This window comes from Meles meles, chromosome 19 (genome assembly GCF_922984935.1).
Source record: "Meles meles chromosome 19, mMelMel3.1 paternal haplotype, whole genome shotgun sequence".
In the NCBI taxonomy this organism is placed as follows: domain Eukaryota; kingdom Metazoa; phylum Chordata; class Mammalia; order Carnivora; family Mustelidae; genus Meles; species Meles meles.
Window position 1 is genome coordinate 18,954,979 of NC_060084.1, and position 11,842 is coordinate 18,966,820.

An 11,842-nucleotide genomic window follows, 5' to 3' on the forward strand; every position below is an offset into this window, starting at 1 on the left:
AGATGGTTGGGAACGTGCGCCCAGTGTGGGCTCTGAGGGAGAGCCGCACACAAACTTCTGTGCGTGGCCTGAGGGACATCTGTGTGGGCTGCTCGGACACGTCTCCTCATCAGTGCTTCCAGGCTATGAGGTTGCTGGAAAGTGAGATGTTACTGTACTGGATTTTTAAGGAAATAAAATCTGTTCCCCCCCATCATTATTGGATAATATAAAATGATGGTGGGGGGAGTCATTCACGGGCTAGCTGCAGGGACAACTGTAGCGGATTCTTAAGTAGAAACGTAGTTGAGAGTGTGAATTGGCCTAGAACCTGGTGCTGTTCTGCTCTAACCCTCCTTTTTATCTGCCTGTGACCTTGGACTTCTCTGCCTCTCCTTGCCTCCTCCTGCCTGCCTCCATCTCTCTCCCTCTTCATCTGTGAAGGGAGGGTGATGCTGAGGTCAAGTGCAGCCCTATGACCCATGTGTTTAATTTCCAGGTGATTGAGGCTGACCACGACATGCAGAAAATGTTAAAACTCTTTGAACAAAACCGGGACCGAATATTAACTCCAAAGAATCAGAAACATGATTCATAGGATGGGAAAGATCATGCCAGAAAAATGCCTGCTGCTGCGAGGTTAGCTATTAGGAGCAATTTGGAAATACCCACTCTCGGGAGGGCTTGATATCTGGCCATGTTTGTTTTCCTGATGCTCTTTTCCTCTTTGTCACGTCTTCCTCCTTGGTCTCTGGCCCTTGCGGGTAAATGACAAATGGGACCAATGGGTTTGTCATGCCCTTTGGTGTTTGCAGCCTTGCATTCCCCCAGCACCTCTCCTGGTGGCTTCCGACTGCTGGGTCCCCGTGATTAAGGAAAGAGCCACCCGAAGTTATGCTGGGCTTAGGGTCTCTAACCCTTCCGACTACCCAGGAGGGTGAGGTAGTGGCCTCACATGCCAGGGAAAACGTTGAAGCTCAGAGAGGCTAAGGGACTTCCCCAGGGTCCCACAGCCAGTGACAGTGCTGTTTGGTGTTGGCACAATTCAGACTTTTGGTGACTCTAGAACATTCTCGCCCTCATCCTGAGAGCCTGTCTTCCGTTGCTAGAGACCTCACGTGTGTATGGGGAGAGCCGCAGCGCGTGGAACCAGTGTCATCATTTTCTCATTATCTGAGCCGTTCACAAGGACAGTCGATGTTCTTAGACTTCCACAAAACTGTGCCGTGTTTGGCTTGAGCCCAGTGTTCAGCGGTTTCCCAGCAGGAGGCTGCCGTGGCATTTACCACTGCGGCATCTGGCCTTCATGTGCTTAGGAGAATCCTGCAGCGGGTCCTGACTGGTGCTCGGGCTCCTTGGTGATGAAGGCCTTGCCAGAGTTGCTGCTAGTTCTCCGTCAGGGAAATGGCTTTGGTGCCTGGGTGGTTTGCTCAGGGCCAAGCTGGGGCGAGGGGCCACCAGCCCTGGCTTCTGAGGCCTCCTTACTCTGTACTGGCCTCGTGTGAAGAGCTTTGCCCTTGGAATTACTGAGAGTCTGTGGCCCGGGGGAGAGACACTCGTGGCCTTAAGTATTTTTTTTTTTTTTTTAAGATTTATTTATTTGACAGAGAGAGATCACGAGTAAGCAGAGAGGCAGGCAGAGAGAGAGGAGGAAGCAGGCTCCCCGCTGAGCAGAGAGCCTGATGTGGGGCTCGATCCCAGGACCCTGAGATCATGACCTGAGCTGAAGGCAGAGGCTTAACCCACTGAGCCACCCAGGTGCCCCGGCCTTAAGTATTTTTGAAATGTTTTTTCTATCCAAGGAGACACTTTGGACCATAGAGCATGAAATCATCTTTATTGGTTCAGAAAATATCTTAGTTTCACTCAGCTGCAACAATGCATCAAAGCCGCAGCTGTCTCTTGAGTCAAGTGGAAAGAGAAAGAAAGAACATTCTTTTAAGAGGGCAGTCTGGACTGGAAGATCAGGGCTTGCAAGCAGTGGCTCTTGGATCACGGGTGCTCCTGATATTTTGGAGGTGGGCCGAGAGAGCTTCGAGAAGACTGGTTGTAGACATGGGGAAGGGTCAGTTGTGACTTCGGGGAAACAGGCCTCAGCGGTTGGCATCAACAAAGGTTGGAAGGCCTCGTTCTGGCCTCTGCGTGAATGTGGACCCTGTGCGTGCAGTTCTCTGACTCGATGTGGGTGACCGGAGCCCTGGTGGTCTGGTCCCAGAGGGAGGCAAGCACTGTGACTCCTGGACCAGTTCTTGGGCTCCGTGGGCAGGACGAAGGGCAGCAGCCCAGCAGGGACGTGTCTCTCCGCCCAAACATCAGGGATTGACCAGAAGTCTGGGGTCAGGAGGCAGGAGCCTGTTCTGCCAGGTGTTGTGATGAGCCCTGGCCGTCTTCGGGAATTTGTTAGTGAACAGTCCAGGATTTGCCCCACAGCTGAATTTGAGCATCTGTTTTGGAGGAAATGTGATTTAAATAAAAGTAAAGTCTTGTCCTGTGGTAGCCAATATGTCCTTCACCTAAAACCTGCCGTGAGTCTTAGCGTGCTGCCTCGGCCAGGGATTTGAGCTCTGAGCAGCAGTAGGATAATGTTTTCAATTGTTTAAGCCTCATCTTCTAATGTGGGCTGTGCGGGTCTGGGACAGCGCCCCATCCTCTCGCTCCAGGACTGCGGGTGCCATGGGTCTGCGGACGAGGGTTGCTTTCCCAGTGTGGCAGGTGGGCCCAGTGGCATAGGGGTCGTGGAGCAGTTTCAGAAGCGAGGGCAGATGGAGGGCAGGTGGCCTGTGGTGGGCACGGGGCCTGGTTTTAGAGCAGAGGGAGGCGTGCTCCAGCGGACTCCCAGGAATGGCTGGTGTCTCTAAATTGCCAATAGAGCGAGTCAGAGCAGTGACATCCCCGATTTGCTGGTGTCACCCCATTCTTACCCCGATGCGGGGTTCTGGAGAACACAACGGGAGGATGCACCAGAGCGGCCCCAGCTGCTTTGAACCCTTGGTAATTAAAAAAAATTTTTTTGAATAGCATATACATTTGCTTTTAGTCAGCATTTTCAGTGAAATAACTCTATTTACACTTCAGCTTTTTAATTTTACATGCAAAAGACATGATTAGAATCATTCAGAAATATTTCCTGTACCTGGTGACTAAAGAAAAACAACAATGAGGTGGAAGCGTATTTCTGTGTCGCATGGGAGCGTGGAGGTGGGTGATTCAAGGCCGGTGTGGTGGCTCCAAGGCCGTCAGGGTTCTGGGCTCTTTCTGGCTTTCTGTTCCTAGTTCAACTTTCTGGTTCATGGCTTCCTTCCTTCAGGGCCTTCCCTGTCCTTGGTGGTGCCAGAGCTCCTACTCCGCCTACTGTTGGCATCAGGGCACCCTGTGCCCTGGTCACACGTTCTAATGTGGATGATGACCTTCGCAAGGCACAACTGAGATAAGCTGGAAGGTTCTAGACCTTGGAGGTGGGACAATGACAGGAGGGAAGTCTGGATTCACTGGCTGGACCACAGGTCTGGCGTCAGGGCCATGGTGCCCTCTGGCCCGTCCTCTCCCTTCCTCCTGCCCTCACATCGTGTCTCCCTCACTGCCTGGTGCTTGGTGTCCTCGGCTCAACCTGCCGCCTGCGTTGGGCGGAGCCAGGTGAGGGCATGACCACTGGTCTGACGCACTCCCACAGAGTGGCTCTCAGGAGGCGTAAATGACACCTCCCTAACTGTTGGCCCTGAGAAATGATGTCACTTTTCCGTTCTTCTTCCTACCCCCTTTCATTCTATCTGAGCCCCTCACCTGGATGCGATGTGCACCCCTCCCTGCCTGGGGAACACCTCAGTCAAAGACCCTTCCGGGACCTCCCGCAGACTCCCACCACCAGACCCAGGGAAGGACTGAAGCATTTACAACTCTGAGAGCAGGTAGATGTTTCCAGAACCTGCCTACTCCGGCTGCTGTTGAATCTGTGCCATGTTGTTTTCCTAGAGCCCTGGAGCCACATGGGGGCGCTCACTTCAAGTGTTCCCCTGTCTGTGGAATGAGTAACATTCATCCCCCGGGCCTCTCCACCCTGAAAAATTACAGTTATTAAAGTAATTGACGAGCTCCTGGAAATGTCAGCCCTCCTTGTTGAAAATCTAATAACAATAATAGCCCGCCTGGTGCTTCTGGGCTCTGGCGGTGGATTACTCACTCGGGGCCCCAGGGTCACTGGCACGGGCCTTTCTTTTCCTCAGAACCCCAGCCCCGCCGCTCCCCTAAGGCTTAAGTGAACTCCGTGTTCCTCTAGTTTACATAAGACAGTGAGCTTGCCAAAGGAGGTCATTAAACAGAAGCCAAGCGAGAGCCAGTCTTGTGGAATCCAGAGTGGGTATTGGTATTTACTGTCTTCTGAATTTCTGCTTTTCTTGGCTTTCCCTTCTTCAAGGCTGGGGTCCATGGAACGCACGTGTCCTGGGAGATAATAATAGGTGTTGTCAGAAAGGAGGTTTCCTTAGTCTAGGAGATTCGGGAACTCTGGGTACTTTCTGGGTACTTTCTCTGAGATGCACAAGGTGCATTGGTTTAGTTAAACTCAAGCAGTTCTGTGATAAAAACACCTTTTCAACTTTATTTAAGCCAGGGACTCTCAAATTCATTGACAGTGGAACCCCTCACTGGGGAATAGCCATTAACAGTCTCCAAGTGTGCTTGTGCTCCTCGGAACACACATTGGGAAAAGCATTGTTTTAGGGGACCTGCAGCTGCTGCTGACTCTCGGCTCTTGTGCCCTTAGGGAGTCTCTAGCTCCTGGTTCTCCGATGTTAGTGCATCTGAGTCCCCTGGAGGGCATGTTAACCCGGGGATTACGAGGCCCACCCCCTGAATTTCCAGTCAAGCAGGTCTGGGGTGTACCTGAGAATCTGTTCTCTCACACCGTTCCAGGTGACCAGGAGGCTGTGGTCCAGGGACCACCCTTGGAGAGCCGCCTCTCTAGATTGACATTTTCTAGAATTGGCCATCCCAGGATTCCAAGAAACCTTGGCACCTTTTTGGTTGTTGAACATCTTGTGATTGTTGGTTATCCTGTCTGTCAAACGAGAGAGTTGCTCACCTCTCAGACTTGGCACATGGAAGGGGCCTGGACCAGGGCCCAGTATGCCGCAAGGGTCCCTGTAAATGTTCGTTCATCCAATGTGGCCCAGAAAATGGGGCCATGATGGAGTTACTTGGTGGAGGAATGGCAGCAGCTGTACTGACTGGCACTTCCCGTCGGAGTGGCATGGACGTGTGCTCTCACCGGCTCATCAGGGGCCACCGTGACTGATCTGTTCAGTGGGCACAGGTCACAGACCGGGTGGAGGCTGACCTTCAGGACCGGACCTCTGAAAAGTGCCTCATGGCCTTTCTGGAATAACAGAGCATGGGGCAGGCAATTGGCCTTTCTCTTCTTTTGAAAAATGTTCCTCCTTCCCCATGGGGTCTCAATCTGTACCTGGCATCTGTGACATGAGAGGGAGGCCTGGAGAGACTTAGCTGCTTCTCAGGCCATGGGGACGGACATTTCCTGTACCAACAAGGTCCTGGATTCCTTACACAATAAACGGATGGTTTTCTGATCTGTCTTCTTGGAGATCTCCTTTTCAGTGGGCTCAGGTCACCTCTCACTTGTCCTTTCCCTAATGCACAGAACAGATTTATTTGTAGCCAGGGATGGGTAGATGCTGGCAGCTCTGGGGTCATCTTAGGAAATGCCCAGAAAAAATGGGCAATGGCCAGTTGTTAAGTTTTAAGTGAATCTTACCTTTTGGGATCCACTTGGCTTTGTGGGTGGGACTTGGGCTTTAGGGTCAGAATATGGCTGGGATCCCAATTTCCTTGGTTGTTGGGTGCAAGATCTTGGCCAGATCACCTCACTTCTCGGTCCTGTTTCTTCCTTCTCTGGACACTAGGGTTCTGTTTTCTCCCTCATGAGGAGAGAGGCTGCACAGACTGTGAAGTGGTAAGTTAAATGAGGGATGGACACAGAGGATCTGGAGTGGTGCCACGTTATTCCCTGCTCCTTCAAACCCCTTCCAACTCTCTGTAGTTGGCTGGAGGAGAGACCAGACTTTCTTGCACCTTCCTGGAGTGGGAAGCTGTTGGTGGTCTGCAACAAGCCAGGAGATCTTGCATTTTCATTTTATTAATTTATTTATTTAACATATAATGTATTATTTGTTTCAGGGGTACAGATCGGTGATTCATCAGTCTTACACAATTCACAACACTCACCATAGCACATACCTTTCCCAATGTCCATCACCCAGCCACCCCATCCCCTCCAGTAATCCTCAGTTTGTTTTCCTGAGATTAAGAGTCTCTTATGGTTTGTCTCCCTCTCTGGTTTCATCTTGTCCTCCCTTCCCCTATGATCCTCTGTCTTGTTTCTCAAATTCCTCATATCAGTGAGATCATGTGATAATTGTCTTTCTCTGATTCACTTTTTCCGCTTAGCATAATACCATCTTGTTCCATTCACATCATTGCAAATGGCAAGATTTCCTTTTTTGATGGCTGCATAATATTCCATTGTATGTATATACCACATCTTCTTTATCCACTCATCTGTTGATGGACATCTAGGCTCTTTCCATAGTTTGGCTATTGTGGACATACTGCATTTTCATTTTTAAGACCTGGCTCTTCCTCAGGGCTACGGGGGAGTTAGTAACTCACCATCTTCGCCAGCCATTCTCTTAGCCCAGAGTCCTCAGGCCATCTGTAAGCAGGCTTCTGTTCTCTCCCTGTCTTTCGACAGCACTTCCTCTCCACTAATGAAGCATGTAGTTTAGCTCCTTATGGATGCCCCGACCGGAAATATCCCTGAGAAAACCCACACTGGGGCAGGAGGGCACCAGTAGCCTCAGCACTCCCTTCCGTTGGGAAAAAGAATTAACACCGTAATATATTCCAAAGAATCAGTGATAAAAGTAATACAAACAATAACATTTTAGTGAAGTAGCAGAATACAAAATTAGCATATGAAACAAGAAACAGTGGTCATAATGGTAGTGAAAATCCCATTTACAATGATAACTAAGATGGTTAACTGCTTTGGAATAAATTTAACAAGATATGTACAAAAACATAGAAGAAAAATGCTAAAAACTCTCCTCAAAGATAGCAAATAAGACTTGAACATATGTAAAGACATCCCATTCTTGGCTAGGAGGACGCATCAACGTAAAGATGTCAGTTCTAACTTAAATGACAAATTTAATATAATCTCAGTAGAGACACCATAGTTTATTTTATGGAATTCTACACATTCTACAGTTCACATAGAAAAGTGAACATTCAGGAATAACCAGGAAACCGCTCAAAAAGAAAAACGATAATGGAGGACTAGCCTTACCAGACATTCAGATATATCTAAAACCTCTAGTATTAGAACAGTGTGGTACTTCTGCGTGAATAGCCAAAGCAGTGAATCAAATAACTCAAAAATAGACCTGAGCACACGTGGAAATTTACTACATGATCAAGATGTCATCTCCAATCGCTGGGGTAAAGATGGACTTTTAAACAAATGATGCCAAGGTGACCCTTTGGGGAAAGATAAAGATAGATCCATATCTCACACCATACCCAAGACTAAACTCCAAGTGGTTAGGGATCCAAATGTAAAAAGTTGAAACCAGGCAAGTACCTTGATTTAGGGAAAGCTTCCTAACTATGATTCAAAATCCAAGGGCAGCTAAAGGTTAATCAATTTGAATAAATAAAAATTTGAAAAAATTGTGTGATTAAAATCCATCATGAACAAAGTCAAAAGACCAGAAACCGGGAGAAAATGCAATTTACGAAACAGACAAAGGGTGAATATTCCTAACTACCCATGAAGAATTCTTTAAAAATGCCGGGCAAAGTACCAAAAATCGAGTAGAAGAATGAGAAAAAGATGTGAAAGACAATTTACAAAAAAGATCTAATAATGGCCTGTAAACATGTGAAAAACACTCAAATTCACTCAGAAATACAAATGCTATGGTCTGAATATTTGTGTCCCCCCACCCTTACCCCACCCCACCACCAGATACACATGTTGTAAACATAATGCTCAAGGCGATAGTATTTAGGAGACCTCAGGACGTGATCAGGCCATGAGAGCAGAGCCCTCATGAATGGACTCAGTGCTGTTATTAAAAGGGACCCCACAGAGCTCCCATGCCTCTTCTACTATGTGAAGACACAGCAAGAAGTCAGCAGTCTGCAAACTGGCCAAGCACCTTTGCCAGAACCCAGCCATAGTGGCACTGCATTGTACTTCCAGCCTCCAGAACTGTGAAAAATAAATTTCTGTTGTGTGTAAGTCAGCAGTGTGTGGCATTTTGTTATAAAAGCCCAAATGGACTAAGCAAATTAAAAGAACAGTAACATACTATTTCTCACCTACCAGACTGGCAAAACAAACCAAACCAATCCAAAACAACAAACACATTCTGTTGGTGAGGCTGTGGGGAAACAAGTACAAACGTTACTGGTGGGAGTACACGTTTGTACAGCCCTTCTGGAGAGAAGTTTGACAACAGCTAACAAACTACACCTGTACTTACGTTGTGACCCAGCAATCCCACTTCTGGGTTCCAGTATATACTTCCTACAATATGAAAATATCTATGCACCAGGTTATTTATTGCATCATTGGTTTAAACTGCAGAATAATTGGAAACAACTGAAAGATCATACATAACTGTTAAATGAACTACGGTACAGCCACACAGTGGAGTAGAAAAAAGAATGAGGAAGCTCTCTCTGAACAGGTGTGATTTCCAGGACATAAAGAAATGTTGAGTGAAAAAAAAAAAAAAAGACTATCCGAAGGAGAATCTTTGGTACGCTACTTCCTATAAAAAGGAAGGAGAGACCTAAGAACATACAGAGATGCAGAGGAAATGCAGGAAGGATAATCCAGAAACTGCACGGACTGGTGGGCAAATGCTGGAGAGAGGGAAGGATGGGATGGGGTTGCAGGGAGGGGAAGGGAATGATTCTTGTGTGAATGTGACTTTTCGTGTAACTGACTCTTAGAACCATAAGAATGTGTCAGTTTACCCCCTCAGTAAACAAGATCAACTAGAATGTAGGGGGAGTGGAACACAGAATACAACATAGCTGATCCTGACAGCATGGCGAGTGAGAAATGGCCACACTGGAGGTCAGGGGGATGGGAATAAAGAAGTAGCCTGAGTAGCTGGAAAAGAGTATTTTGACTGGATGCAGAAAGAGTAAAAGCAAAAATCACTTCCTAGATGCTGTCCTATATAGTTTTACAAGTGTTTCTCATGGAGGTATGGTTAGTAATTCTGGAACTTCAGTAATAGACTCGAACAAATAAGTAGACAGTAAATTTATATTAAAAGATTTCATTTATTTATCTGACAGTGAGAGAGATCACAAGTAGGCAGAGAAACAGGCAGAGAGAGAGGGGAAAGCAGGCTCCCTGCTGAGCAGAGAGCCCGATGTGGGGCTCGATCGCAGGACCCTGATACCACGACCCGAGCTGAAGGCAGAGGCTCAACCCACTGAGCCACCCAGGTGCCCCAAGCAGACTGTAAATTAAGAGAGCTGGGTTCATTCTCTTCTAGAGAAAGGAGTTAAAAGGGGACAGGTAGAATAAACCCAGTGATGTTGGATTAGAAGCAGAGGTATCAGTATAAACTCATGCTTTTAAAGTTCTATGTAGTTATGGAAGTAGCGCCACATGTGTATATGCATGGGTTAGGACACATCCCTGTGTTTCCTGACCATCCCCTGAATAGGCTTGGAAGCAATGACACCTGGTAACAGTGAGCACACCTGGCACCTGGGTCTTGGTATCTAAACATCATTCTCCAATAAAAGGAACCAGGGCTCCTAGGACTAGAGATTTATTCCAGGGATGCAGCAGGTAAATATCACCAGTAATAAGATGTATTAATGTCATGAACCCTTCCATAAGATGCACCAAGGACACAGCATAGTTTTTTTCATGATTTTTTAAAAAGATTTTATTTATTTATTTGACAGACAGAAATCACAAGTAGGCAGAGAGGCAGGGAGCCCGCTGAGCAAAGAGCCTGACGTGGGGCTTGATCCCAGGACCCCGAGACCACGAACCCAGCCAAAGGCAGAGGCTTAACTCACTGAGCCACCCAGGTGCCCCAGTTTTTTCATGATATTTTGCCAGAGTGCATAATTCAGCCATTTAAAAAAAAACCCATCACACTAGACAAACCCAAATTGTGGGACATTCAGTGAAGTAAAACTGGTCAGTATTAAGTTTCGATTCAAAGCATCAAGATCATGAAAGACAAGAGACTGAGACAGTGTTAGAGACTGGAGGAGAGGAAAGAAAAGTAACAAATGCGATGTGGGATCCTGGATAGGATCCTGGAATGGAGAAAAAGGGTAGTAATGGGAAAACTGATGAAATTTTAAAAGGTGTGTGGTTTTGTTAATGCTGTATCAGTATTCGTTTCCTGTGATTGACAGTCATACTGTGGTTATGTAAGATGTCAGTTTCGGGGGAAGCGGGGGGAGGACAATAAGGGAATTCCTTGTGTTTCATAACTTTTCTCGAAATTTAAAATTAGTTAAAATAATTCTCTTCCTGGGAAATAAAAGTAGAACACAGTACTATAAATATATAATCCCACATTTACAAGAAAAGACCAAGGTGCCTATGTGGCTCAGTTGGTTGGGTGTCTGACTCTTGATACGAGTTTGGGTCTTGATCTTAGAATTGTGAGTTTGAGCCCCGCCCTGGGCTCCATACCAAAAGGAATTAGGCTAACACCATAACATTGAGTACCTCCCAGTGGGGGATATTATGGTAACTTCTGCTTTTGTTTTCATAGTCATCTGTATTTTCTTTTTGAAGATTTTATCAATTTATTAGAGAGGGGATTGCAAGTGGGGGAGGAACAGAGGGAGAGGGACAAGCAGACTCTGAGCTGAGCACGGAGCCTGACGCGGGGCTCGATCCCACAACCCTGAGATCATGACCTCAGCCGAAATCAAAAGTTGTACACTCAACCTATTGAGCCACCCAGGTGCCCCTCATCTGTATTTTCTAAGTTTTCTACTTGATGGTTTCATTTGATGGATCCTTGGAAACCATGGTGAATGAGTCAAGGTGAAGTTTCTCAGAGAGCTTATGTTCTAGTGTGGGAAATGGAAAAATGAATCAATGAAATATCTTCATATAGAAAATAAACCAAGCTGCTGTGATAGATGGGTGGCTGGGGAAAAGTCTCTCCAAGAAGGTGATTTGTGAATAACAGGAAAGATGGGGATGGGGTGCGGCGTGGGGGAAGTGAACAGTTTGCACAGAGGCTGGGAGGCAGGAGTTGGCTTGGCTTGTTGGGGAACCGAGAAGACACCAGTGTGTCTTGTCTGAAGTGGGTTGGGGGTGGGGAAAGGGCACGAGATGAGGTCCACAGGATAGTGAACCTCTGGGGCTTGTGGCCTTGGGAGCCCCTGGAGAAAATTGAGCAAGAGAATCCTGGAACTTGGTTTAGACAGGGACCTCTGGCTTCAGCTTGTGCATAGGTGGGGTCATTTGCTTGCGTGGGTAGTCCTATGGGGAGAGCAGCGCCTCTGGATGTACCCATTGTGTGCAAGTGTGTGTGTGTGTGTGTGTGTGTGTGTGTGTGTGCGCACATGTGGGAGCAAGAGGTGGCTGGTGGAGGGGGGACCCAGCCCAGATGAGGGAAACCCGACCGCTGGATGGGGAGCCAGCATATGATCCTGAGCTCCAAAGTGTGGTTTTGTTCTCTCTCTTTTTTTCCCTAAGATTTTATTGAGGGAGGGAGAGAGAGAATGAGCAGTGGGGAGAGGGGAGGGGAAGAGAGAGAGTGAGAGCGTGATAGAGAGA

The 11,842-nt window shown here is 47.4% G+C and overlaps 1 protein-coding gene across 6 annotated transcripts in view; it reads left to right on the top strand.

Annotated features, from left to right (window-relative positions):
- TK2 (thymidine kinase 2) overlaps nucleotides 1–5,561 on the top strand; it is a 29,338-nt gene extending 23,777 nt beyond the window's left edge. For 3 of the 6 annotated variants that reach the window (XR_006816154.1, XM_045987208.1, XM_045987211.1), the window contains one exon: nucleotides 479–5,561. Coding sequence is in view for 4 of the 6 variants with exons in the window: in XM_045987208.1 (XP_045843164.1) it covers nucleotides 479–577 (99 nt within the window). In the remaining 2 variants the exon portion in view is untranslated. The remainder of the gene's footprint in view (nucleotides 1–478) is intronic. The other 3 variants (XR_006816153.1, XM_045987210.1, XM_045987209.1) reach the window with 3 other exon arrangements.
- The last annotated feature ends 6,281 nt before the right edge of the window (nucleotides 5,562–11,842 follow it).